General features: G+C 40.6%; 1 protein-coding gene across 6 annotated transcripts in view; it reads left to right on the forward strand.

The window, feature by feature from the left end:
- The window catches only part of RASA3 (RAS p21 protein activator 3), a 123,040-nt gene that overhangs the window by 58,958 nt on the left and 51,023 nt on the right, over positions 1–13,059 (forward strand). For all 6 annotated transcript variants that reach the window (XM_035565576.1, XM_050708340.1, XM_050708341.1 and 3 more), the window contains one exon: positions 11,419–11,495. In XM_035565576.1, coding sequence (XP_035421469.1) covers positions 11,419–11,495 — 77 coding nt within the window. The remainder of the gene's footprint in view (positions 1–11,418; positions 11,496–13,059) is intronic.

Here is a 13,059-nt window from a genome sequence, read left to right on the forward strand (position 1 = left end):
CATGGCTCGAGGTGTGTTGTGTCCCTGCCGAAGGGAAGTATTGCTCATTAGTGTGGTTTAGGTTTCATTGGTATTTGCAATTTCTGAGGGTATTTGTGTGTAGGGTGAATTACGAGTGTGCTTAAGTCAACAAAGGCTGGGATTCTGCCTGCAGAAATAATTAAAACTATGTGAACTACCAGAGTCACTGATACAAAGAGGGGTGTGGTTGTCTGCTAGGTATCAAATAACTTCAAAACTATAAATAACTGTTGATTCCACATGGAGCTGAACCACCTTGAAAATAGTATCTGTGCAGTACTGTCTTTAATTATGTAGGCAGGTTGTCACAGGAATGGCAGCAAGTACATCTCAGACAAAAAAACCGCAACAGAACAACAAAAAACTTGCCAGATTTCTAGGCCCTGCTCCAAACCATGGGAATGCTAATGATAGTATCACTTTAGCTCAATGTAGGGTTTGGTACTTTGCAGATTTTGGTACACAGTGTGACTCCTTTTTTTTTCTACTTAGCCTCTTTTGAAGCAGGCTCTAATTTCTATTACAGTGTCAGGTCTTGTGAAAACAGTCATTATAACAAAACAAGAAATTAAAATGACGTAGCTGGATATCAAGTGAATACAAATCAGATACTTAACTGTTTTATTTTCTATTAAAAAAAAAAACAACAAAACACACACACAAAAACCCACAACGCTTTTGAAACACAGTATTTGCTTAGGAGCTTGGATACTGTCTGACCTGTTCAACAATCTCCAATAAATGCAGGGGGAAATGCTGCTTAGGTAACTGAGGTAGGGTTAGAAATAATGTGCTGGCTTTTCAGTCTGCAAGCAAGTCTGTCCGTACTAGGTCAGAAAATGACACATGCATTGCACATCCATTCCAATATGTAGTGCGGTTACGTATAGTGAAGCATTTGTGAAAATATATTCAAGACTAGTTTTTTCATTTATTTGGAGTGAGAAATAACATACTGTTGTGCATGTGATCCAAAGAAGGCTTCCTGACAGCCTGTTCAGTCTGTAACATTCTCTTGTAAAACATTGATCCTCTTTAATGCCACATTTTGATGCCAGTGGTGATTGAAAGGCTTTTAATAGCCTTTTAACACTGAAGTCTGTTCTGTTTACCCTTGTCTCCCTTTCCTCTTATCCCAAAGCCTCTTATGACAGTGACTTTAAAACAGTAGATGTAGTGTTTATTTCCTGCAGGATATGAAAACTTTCCCTTTATAATTTATCAGTTGAAGAAGGTCAATATTTGGATAAGCTTCTGCATAGTTTATTTTGGTATAATATTTACACAGAGTGAGCTTGTGGAAGCTTTTTAGACCCAGGGTACTTTCTAGGACAGCATTGGTAATTTAGGCTGTGAACTGAAAGGTTTGCAAACAGTTCTACCTTTTTGGAGAGATGACGAGCACGATGTTTGCTCGAAAAGCATGTTCTCTGTTTGTAATTGCACAGTTCATCACTTCCACAGTTCATCACTTCCACTGTTTGTATCTTTACAAGAGCACAACGTTAAAAGCTCCTTCTGGGCTACATGATAAACATTTATTACAACTAGTATAAATACGAATAGCCCTCTGATTTTATCCATTTACTTAAATGTTCCACAGTCTTTATGTTAAGTAGTCTGTACAAGGGCTTTATGTTTCCCATAATAGTGCGAGCAGATTGGTAAATATTTTGTGGGAATTCTTATACATGGGAAGATAGACGAATGAAAGTGTATTTTTGTTTGTCTTTTATACTTGTGGTATCTCAGTTGTATCTTGTTTTTCTAAACATTTACTTTTTCATTCGTAAGAGCAAAAAGAATATTTGTAGTAAGTATGGATTGTTACTCAGTTTTTCTCCAAATTTAAGGAAATTATTTGAGACATTTTAAGAGTTTAACATTTGCAATGAATCGTGCAAATACTAGTAACCAAAAAACAAATTTCTTGTGCCAGCTATCCGTCTATCATTCTAGCAATTATCCTAATTGGCCACATATCTAGTGGATTAAGCATTGAGCCATGTGCCAGGGAATGCCTGCATCTTACTTCTGTTTTTGCTAGTCAGTGGCCTTAATGCTATTTTCCATGTCATAAATACTGTTTTCCATGTCATAGAGCACTTTGTGGCTATTCAGTTATGCATCACAGCACTGCACTGAGGCAAGCGACTGTCCCTACTGTCAACTCAATACTTTGAACAGAATGAGAAATAAGTATCAAAAAGAACGTGACTTGCTTGAGGTCAGAGTGGGTAATTAATAAATAAACGGACAAACAAAAACAAGCAAACAAAGAACAGACAAACCAGATTGGCTTCTGATTCTTTCTAATCATTAGGCCGTGATATGAAAGAAACTGAGCGACAGTGTTAAGCCCATAGAGAACTGTTCTTTACCATATGCAAAGCCTGAAAATGTCCAGGTTTTAAGCAAGACCAACCAGCCCAGTCGGAAATTGCGAATCAGCTTACAATCAGTGGATTATGGAAATATTAATGAAACATTAATGATCTTGGGTGCCTTGGTTCCCAGATGCCCAGTTCTGGGATACATTTGGCCGTATTTTTGAGAACAGAAGGATTGACTTGAAATTATGGAAAATAGCATTTCTGATGTAAGAACTGGTATTTTTAGCTGGCTGTCTGCAGTTTAATGTGTGTAATTAAAATTTCGGTACTGACATGGTTTGGACCTCACTTAGGAGGTTCAGAAATGGTACAAATTTTTCAGATGGAAATACTGGTTTTTTTTTTCATATATATAGAGGGGCTAGTATGTGAAGATTACTCTCTTTTTTTTACAAATGCAGAACAGTAAAAATTAGTGTTAATAGAAGTTGAGTGCATTTATTTATATTTTTGTGCTATTTTCTCAAATTTTATTCAGAAGCTACAACTAATTATTCCGATGCTGTAATCAAAATTATGTGGTAATGTGAAACACCATTGGACATAGTTACTGAGATGCTTAGCTTGAGGCTTTGCATTCAGTCTTACGGCTTTCCAACACTGCTAATTCTTACTAACTTGTAAAGATGTTTTGTATTGTCAGGAGTGCGAGCTGAGGCTGTGACTTGATAAACCTTATTGTAGATGAAAATATTACTGACAGCAGGACTACGTGAATCAACAACTTGCACAGTTTTGTTGTTGGATGCCTTAATGCCACATCCATTTGTTGCTTGACAGCAAGACATAACCAAGTCCTGCATGACTTCTTATCTTGAAGGAAAAAGAGGGCATTGTCCTTCTAGGCAAAGAGTGGCCAAGAAGCCTGGCATCTCGCCCCTGCCCCTGTTCAACGTGGTGCACAGTCCCGCACCGAGTGGTAGAGATGTTGTCCAGCTCCCCAGTCCACAGGTGCAGATTGAGCATTACCTACTCACACGTCCTTTGTGGCTTTGGTTCAGCCTCTGGTTCAACGTTCACCATCTGTTCTAGCAAACTAGCTCGTTGAGATCAGCGTGATCGGAGGCACCTGAATTTCCCTTCATTTGGGTAGGTGTGTAACAACAGCCACCAGAACACAGCGGTGTGTAGTTCAGCAGTGGACAGTAGTCACCCCTTGGGGTCACGAGGATTTTATTCTCTTAGTAAATCAGTGCCCCTGCAGCTCACTGGCTGTTTTTGCTCTGGATAGTTTTATAAACCTGTATTGCATCTTCTGCTACGGTCCTGTCAGTGCATATTCCACATGCAATTTAGGTATAACCTGGGTGATCAGACTGTTTTACTGCAAGTGGTTTAAGTTCAAGCTGCTCTGTGGAGCATGAACTATTAAAGTTCAGCAAAATGACATTTGTTTGGCATATGAATGTGAAATTATATGATTTCTGAACATTCATTTTTTTAAATATACTAAAACATATTAAATGCTGTCTGGAAGATTTATTATACAGAGTGTGGAATGAAACTCGACAGGAGCTGTTAAATGCATAATTCATGGCTTACTTTTCCACACTGGAAAACTTGTTCTGAAAGAATGAAGCTGTAACCAGGTGGGTTTGTGTGCATTTAGTTACAGGAGTTTTAAGTTCCCATCTTGTGCTGGAGCCTGCCGGCTCCTCACTGGGATGCTACCATGCCCAGGACTAAATACGCAGTCTCTGACAGCACAAATGCTCAAGCGTTTCTGTGGAAAGTAAAGCCATTGAACCATTACTGAAAATGTTCATAATCTATCTCAATGCAAAAATTAAGGGCAGAGGGATTTGCAACAGAAGACAGAACTTGCTCAGCTGTTTAAGCTCAGTAAGAGCGTGATCTTGCATGCTTTCCATGGGATGTGTCTCTTTTCCACTAGTCGTGTGTCTTTCAGGATTTGCTGTTTCCTCATTTTCCTGCTTTTTGAGAACTGGAAGCAAAACTTGCCATGCTGCCGTGTGTACATCTCTCTCGAATGACTGCCTTTCCTTCACATGCAGGGCTTTATTTGACAATAACTGATTCAGGTGTTTGCCTGGGGCAGTAGATGACAGGTGCTCCCTATGTCCATATGTTCTCAGTGGAGCCTAAGCCCAAGTGCACATCCAGCCTTCAAAAGGCCTTTTCTGCTTTTGAGCAGGTTTGTTTGTTTATTTTTTTTTCCACAGCAACTTCAGCCCTCCACAGTTAACTTTGTTTGGTGGAATTCGAGCTTTGCAACCCAAATACCTTTTGTGTACATGTAATCAGCGAGTGGTTAAAGATCCAGAAACATTCTGATTAATATCAAAACGCACGAGCATATTCCAAACCATGTAGTCTGTGTATGCCAAACAGGGGGAGAAATAAAAGGAGAGTCAGTTATATTCTGACGTGTTTTCCTGTGCAGGCTCTTGCTTTCAAATGTTCCTGTTTTCAAGTGTCCTTTGAGTTGCTTCCTCCACAGCAATGACAAATGTAAAATGGTCACATTCGCTCGCAACTGAGTTCTCAGTATTAACTTTGAGAGTATTTAACCTGAGTTCTCAGTATGAACCATGAGAGCTTTTCCAAAGCTCAGTCTTAGGTAAAATTCGTTGTTGGGGGAGTGGAGCAAAAAAAAACCTGACATAAAAGCTTGAAAATTGCTCATTTCCCCTTCTTCCTCGTAAGAGCTTTGATATGTCTGAAACATACCTATTTAGCTATCAACTTAAACAAAAAATACAAACTTGCATGTAAAGGGCAGATAACCAGCACCGAGGAAGCAGATTGTCTCAATTTTAACCTTCTGTACTCAAAGTTCTTTGTGAAAAAATTACCAATGTTAAGAAATGCTTTCTTCAGACACCAGAATCCCTTCCTTCTTCTTCTGCTCCGTTAGCATTTTGCTTACACAGGCCTTTGATTATTGTTGAAGTGTGCCTGTTCTTGGGTGTGAAGCCATACATCCGTTGGTGGACCTTACAGCGTTAGTGGAACTCATTGCTTGCAGGTATGTTTAGAGAGTGCCCCTACAATCAATCCTTTTGTCTTGCTGGAAGTCACTGCTGGCTCTGAAATGCTTTCTGTATTTTAGCTAGAAGGATATATTCGAGGCGTTCTGTGCTGCTCAGAAAAACTCTACTCCTTTGTCAGCACCTTCCCACTGAATGCAGGATCTGTATTCCCCGTGTCAGGCTTCGTGAATGAAACCCTGCCCTTGCCAGGGTGGGAGGTTTGCCACGACTTCAGCAGAGCCAGGATTTCACCACAAGCTTTTGAATTAGCTCTCCTAAATTCAGTCCTGTTTGACAGTTAGAGAAGTTTATCCCAGATCTCCAGAGGAAGCTAGAAATTGGTTGCTCTGTTGTTTTCTTTTGCCCTCCCTTCATAATATTGTGGAAGTTGCCATGGTCTTTCCCATATCTGTCTGCTTCCTGTTCTATAAAAAGCATTGATTTGTATATGTGTAGAGCAAACTGTACTGAACTTGAACGGCTCTGATGTTCATTGTTATTTTCTGAAATACACGGGTTCGAAAATAAACTAGGTTGAACAAATTGTCTTCAGGAGCAACTGTACAGGGTGATAGCCCTCCGGTGACTGACAGAAATATCTGCTCTGTTAAACAATTAAGAGCACTGCATGCCCACTGTCCAACACTGCATTAGCTGTGTTCCTGTAGGTATTTAAATGCTTCTAGCATGAAGATGAGTCACTGACACATTTTGTGTAACCCACTGTAAGCACAGCTACATGCAAATTTGAAAAAGAAGAAGCTGCTTCCAGGTTTGGTATCAGCTTTCCACCACATACAGGAAATAAATGGGTGTTACCCTCTTTTTTTTTTGTGAACAGTGGCTTTTAGGTTTCCCTCTTTCAGTTGTTTTGAAATGATATGAAATCTCTGTTTTGATAGAGTGAGAAGATTCTCAAGGCTACGTGCCTACTGATAAAATTATTTCGGAGAACTGACGCGTGTGTCAACACTGGCGAATGTTTCATAATAATGTTTGTGATAATCAAAAAGACTGCTAATTGACCAGATCCTGCTTTGTGGCAAGGCCTCCTCCTTCCCACACGAATGTAAGGGTGTTCAGTGCTCAGAGGGGTAAGACAGTCTATCCCAGTTTGGTTTGTTGCTTCTAAAAAGCTAGCCTGAAATAATAGAGTGAAATAAAGAGCACCTACTGCTGAATACTAAATTCACGTTGTTTCAGAGTTCTTTGTGCATTTACTAGAGCTTGGGATACAGCCCAGGGGTTCCTAGTGTTTGTTAGTGGTTTTTTTTTTAACTTTTTCCCTGAAAAATCGGATCACATCTGCCTTGAGTTAGATCAGATGTCGCATCCGAAGTGGCATTCAGTCGCTGGGCCACGTGATGTGTGTTAGGTTCCAGCCCAAAACGTGTGCACGTAACCGCACCAAGAAATGTCTCCTAGGGGTGTCCTGGTGACTTGAGGAACGCTGCCTGTAAGGTCCACCACTTGTTAAAAATGCTCAAAGTGGCTCATGCCAGCACAGCAGAACTCTGTCAAAGCAATAACCTCAGGATAATCTGCTGTCGTGTGTTTTCTTTCCTACTTCCACATGCTGTGTTTAAATGAAACCACAAATTTGCAACTGCTGGAAACGTGAGACAAGTAAGTAGTGTGTGTATGCTTGCTGTACAACTGCCTTCTGGTGTTTCAGTCTGCAGTAGCTTATAGTTTCCAAGGAAAATGAAATTGTGTAGACAAACTTTTCCTGTACCTATCAAAACAGAACTTTGATTGTGATTTTTTTTCTTTTTTCCTTTGCATGCTTACAATTAGCCTCCCTTTTATTTTTGAGACAGCGGTGTGGAGTAGTTCTTCCTGATACCTGTTAGTATTACGAGTATCTTAACAAGACTGGAACATGATTCTATTATTTTTTTTTTTAGTAAAGGCAATATTTAACAAGCAGTTATTTTTTTTCTTAATAAGGCCTTTTAAAAGTTTTGTTTGTTACTGACTTCCTTTTGAGTACTTGCTCCTTGCCTACATGAAATTGAATCTGCTGATGACTTCTTTGATCAAGAATGGAAAAGTAGAACCTGTCTGTTCCCATGATGGTGTTTTGGATGTAATTAGGAAGGACATCTGACCTATGAACCCACCCATACATATTGCTCCGTGTGTATGAAAAAGGAAGTGTTATTCAGCAATTGGGTTGGCACTCCTTCAGCAGCTTGTTCCTTGAAAAAATCCTACTCTTCCAAATGTGAAGGGTACGCTAATGAACATCTCTGCTTCTAGGAATATTCTGATTTATTTTTATGTAAATGCTTTAGTCATTAATGCATTCTGCTTCAAAACTGTCAAACATCCAGCTGCTTCTCTGAGTTTGCTTGCTGTGCTAAAGGGGAAAGTAAAACTTTGTGGTTAGGACACAGGCCTGGGACTCATCCCAGATTCAGTCCCTGGCTCCACAACAGGGATTCTCTCTGAACAGAACCAAGCCACAGTGTTTCAGCTGAAAATGGGGGCACCGTGCTTTTTATCCTGCCCCGTTATCTGATATTTCCTGCTTGTAAATGCTGTCATCAAATGTGGGTGCCTAATACAATTGGAGGCTCTAGGTAATATCACACTAGTTCTTTTAATAATTAAAATATTGTTGTTGTTTAGTTGTGTAGTCTGGGGAAGAGGAGGCTCAGGGGAGACCTCATTGCTCTCTACAGCTACCTGAAAGGAAGGAGTGGGGAGCTGGGGGTCAGCCTCTTCTCACAGGTAACCAGTGATAGGACTGGAGGGAATGGCCTCAAGCTGCGCCTGGGGAGGTTCAGGTTGGAACTGAGGAGCCATTTCTTCTCAGAAAGAGCAGTCAGGCACTGGGACGGGTTGCCCAGGGAGGTGGTGGAGTCTCCGTCCCTGGGGGTGTTCAAGGAGAGGTTGGGCCTGGTGCTTAGGGACATGGTTCAGTGGGTGACATTGGTGGTAGGGGGATGGTTGGACCAGGTGATCTTGCAGGGCTCTTCCAACCCTAATGATTCCATATGAATGTCTTTGGTGTTGTAAGTAAATTGTTAAATTGTTAAATTTTGTTAAATTGTAAGTAAATATTTTAGCAGCTTCTTGCTTCTTTGGTGCATTTAGTCTAGTATAGATGATCAGTTGACCCTCCGTTGGTTAGATGAGGTCTTGATTTTATAATCCTGATTTATTGCACAGTTTTCTGTCTTCTCTTTGAGAAGTGCATTACCCAGTATATCATAAACCAGTGAATGACACTGTGAAGGAATGCTCTCAGACACAGGGTTTGATTTTTGGGTGGTCCTGTGTGGAGCCAGGAGCTGGACTCGATGATCTGTGTGGGTCCCTTCCAACTCTTCCATGATTCCAAGGAGAAAATTTGTTCAGATGAATCCATATGTACTGCCTAATGGTAGAGTTGACTTGGGAAAAAGCGTTCAGTTTACGTAGGAGTTACATTTTCTGTGAATTAAACCTGCGAGTATGCTGCTGTAGCCTTATTTTAATGTATTTGTGTAACTGAGCTTTTAACTGGAAGTGATGAGGTATTCTGGGAATAGTCGGCGGGGCTGCCAGTCCAAGTGATCCCGTGACCTTTGTTTTGCTGTCTGAAGCTTTGAGTCACTTTCTGAGCAGCTGGCCGCTCGCTAAGTCTTCAGAAGAGAAAAATGAGAGCTACAAGAAGAATTGGCTTTCAGCCCAAAGGAGGCTGCACTATATTTTGTTCTTAATGTAGCTGGGAAAATGTGCGAGGTACTGCTGACTTGAGAGCATTTTTGGAGCTTAATTTATAAAGTAGGGAGCTTTCATCTTAATTACTCAGTTTGAGTGAGATCTATCAAACTGGCACTGTAAATTAAGTTTACATTCAGGCTCACCTAAGTGTATTGAAGCATTCTTTCTTTCCTGAGAGAGACCAGTCTTGCCTTTGTTTAAGATCAGTGGAAGCATTTCTCTAAAAACATCTTTACCTTCTTGGTGTTTTTCTAGAAGGGTATATTTTCTGTAAAGTTCCTAAATCTCATTTCATGTTTCTTAACTCCTTCAAAACTCATACCAGTGTTGATTTCTCTAATAAAGGAAATATGTAGGATATCAACAAGGATGGCAGCAGTGGTTTTACAGGTTGATGATCTAAATTTATTCTCCAGAGGTCCATTGTTTAGCTCCTACATTAAAATATGTGGAAGAGAGAACATGGAAATTAAAGGGGAACGCCGTAAAATAAAGCCATAAAACTGCCCTTTGTAACTTGATTTCTCAGCTGATGGTGTGCTTAGCCTCTCTTACGGCCTGTACAATGGTCACTGGAGCAAGACTGAGTTTGAAAGAGGTGGGTCTAGAAGTGGCTTTATGCATTTGTGCAGGGAAATGCTTCCCTCGCCCATAAGGATAGGCTTAGGGTTGGGAGGAAATGACAGATGTTGAGATTTGGGTACACTGATGGGGTAAAGGAGGGGATTCGTTTCTCAGCGAAACAGACATGAAGAGTCAGCAGTCAGAGCCAAATTCAATATGGGATTTCATTTTATATAACTCAGAGGAATCTTTTTTCTTGTTTTCTGGATGAACACCAGTGCCATCTGCCAAGTGGACTGGAAGGGCCCGTGTTCCAGCCCCTGGACGGAAAAAAAAAAGGCTATGGACTCAGTACTGAATGTGCAAATGGCTGACAGAGGTTTGAAGGATGAAAGTGCAGTCAGAATGGTCCCTAGGAGGGGGTTTGCAAGGAAGGGGAGAGGGAATGGCTGTCGCAGTAAGAAACTTTATCATTCATTGATTTCTTCATGACAAGCATTCCGGCACTGGCTTCAGAGTTTGTTTGTACTACTAAGTGTAGGAGTGTCGGGGAATGAGCTTGAACCCAACTTCTGAGCATTCATGCTGTTATTGCACTCCCTGCTCTGCTTTGGACTGCTTTCACCAGCTTTTGTCCAGACAAAAGTGTGGAGGAAGTTGAACGTAATGGCATAGAGCAACTTGGTTTGATCTTCACTCCCTTCTGTTAGGCGGGATGGACATCCTTTGGCAAGAGTTCTGGTGATGTGGAGAAAGAGGAAAGGTCAAATCTGGAAGATATTATGAAAGGACTTTTGCATGAGTCGAGACAAACTGAGTCAATAATGACACCCACATTAGAGCTCTGACTAACTAGCGGGGTGGGTTTTAGGGTCCTTTGGTAAAAAAAAAAAAAAAAAAAGGTGGAGAGGAGGTAGTTATGAAGGTAAATGACTCAATTTTGGCCAACGTGATTTACAAATTACTATGTGGCAGCATTGAAATGTTAGAATACATCAATAACAAAATTTATTTTACTATAGATGTTGTAAGAGTTTTTGCCAGTGCTTGTGTTTTGGAACATAATAGAGTTAATGAGAGTAATGCAGTTTGTATTCATGATCACCTTTATTTTCCTGGCATATCTGAGCATAGATTTTTGACCCAAGTCACAATAAAGTCAATGTGATGGTGAGGAGTTGAAGACTGCATAACAGTAGATGCTATGAATGCTGGTGACATGTTGGACATTTATTTTTCTTTAGTTGCCCAGTGTAGTTTTACTGATACTGGTCTCAAAGTTTATCGTCATAACTTTATAGCTATTAGCCCGTTCAGTTTTCCAGACTTCAAAGCATAGAGGTATTTCTTTATAACGCACCGATGTGATACTTTTTCAGTGGTTGCGTGGGATATCTTAGCTTGGTGTTTCAAATGCTAAATATAAATAAAGCGACAAGAAAACATTTTTGTTCCAGACCACAGAAACTCCATATCAGTCAACTAGTAAAACACGCAGAGAGAGATAAGATAATGGGGGAGTAATTATGCACTGCAACTGAGTGAAATGTCTACTTATCTGGATTCTTTAGCAAGTGAAATAGCTCACCTGTACAACTGTTAACTAGTCTTTAAACTCCTTCTGTAATTGCTCGTGTTAACTGACTTGCTTTGTTTTAAGCTGGAATGGGGTGGCTGGCTTTGCATAACACCGATTTTTCATGTGTTTTTTTTTTTTTGTTTGTTTGTTTCAGGGAAAGGTCCACCTTGAGCTGAGACTGAGTGAAGTCATAACAGACACTGGTGTCGTCTGCCATAAACTCGCAACACGGTAGGATTTAAAGTGTAACTGCAGAGTGATGAGAAACATAACAGTTAAATATAGTGTGCAGTGCCTCATTTAAAAATAGTTGGAGGGATCAAAACATTGACTGGAAATTAAATGTTCTTATGCTCTGAACTTATTTACTAATTGTCCTTAATCAGTGGTATCCTTAAAAATTTATAGGATGAGATGTTTTTTCATTCTCCTTTTCTCCCTATAATCTACATAATTTTCTTCCTAATACTTTTAGATGAAACAATTTGGCAATTGTTTCAATAGAAAAATGCTCTCCTAGTGAAGTTCTGACCAGCCCTGTTTTCAGACCGGTACGTGACATTGCTTCGTTATTGCCTTTGCCGAAGCTTTGTCAATAAGCTGTTGTGGTAGTCTTTACAGCTGGGACCTGTTAACAAGTGTACGAGAGCCACGTGGTTGATCTCCATCCTTCTAGGCTCGCTAGAGGCTCACTAGGTTGGTGAGGAGGTGCTGGAGTATGCAATCTTTGCATGCCTGTGCATATATCCTCTAGCCATCCAGTCCCACCAGAGCTCTGTGAGTAGGTGTCTTTGAAATATTTCTCCCGGCAGTCTGATGATTTTAAAAAACTGTGGTGAGGCATAGTGAATGGCAGGCATGGTCTGGTGAAAGTTGCTGTGTAGGCTCTGATCTCCAGTGAATTTATTAACCAGGGCACAGAGCCACTTGAACAGAGCTGTACCTCCTTCAGGTCAGAAGCTATGTCAGAATGGCTCTGCAGCACTTGAAGGGCCCAGCCTTCACTTAACTGCTACCCAAGGACACTTTTTGTCATTTTTTTGGCAAATTGCCATTGTGCAATTTGCATATGACCAAGTGATGATGATCAAATGCGTTCTGAGAAACCAGGTTCAAACCTGCAACTACCAAGTCCTAGGCCAGCATCTTTTGTTGGAGTGTCATTTCTGTAGCCATAGGTCCTCAGGCTTTGCAGAAGAGGGGAAAATACGAAGTGGAAAAAGATGGTTTATTGTCTTTCTACCCTGCTCTGTGTCTGCTGTGTGAGAGAACATATGTGTATGGGACATACAGGACATTGGGCTTATCATTAGGCTTTAGCCTTTCTGAAGGTGTGCAATGCACTCCTTAGCGATATAATACCGCAGCAAAGGCCTCTGCCTATATCTTCTGAACTCCAACTGTGAGGTAAAAGCCTGTGATGTCTGGTTCTCTGCCAACACTTCAACAGGAACATCCTTCCACTCTCCCCACGGTCTGTTTTGAATAGTTAGGTGATGCACTGAAGGACCTTCAGAAGTGTTTGCCTCGCTTCGTTTTGTTCTGAGGGAGTACGCCATACTACAGCCAGCTTTCTTTTAAAGGTTTTGTCTTCAGTCAAATAAGATCTGGTGGCATTGTAATCCCAGTGCTTTTTTTTTCAGTGAAATTCTTGAAATGCTACAAATAGGTGTCAGAAAAGGTCCTTCTTAACATGTTACACATACAGCTTCTTGCTTCATGAAAAGCAATAAGGTAATGTCGACCTTTACACTGTGGCAGTGTGCAGTGTTTTTCTCTATCTTTCTATTCATTT

Source organism: Cygnus atratus, chromosome 1, assembly GCF_013377495.2.
Source record: "Cygnus atratus isolate AKBS03 ecotype Queensland, Australia chromosome 1, CAtr_DNAZoo_HiC_assembly, whole genome shotgun sequence".
Classification (NCBI taxonomy): domain Eukaryota; kingdom Metazoa; phylum Chordata; class Aves; order Anseriformes; family Anatidae; genus Cygnus; species Cygnus atratus.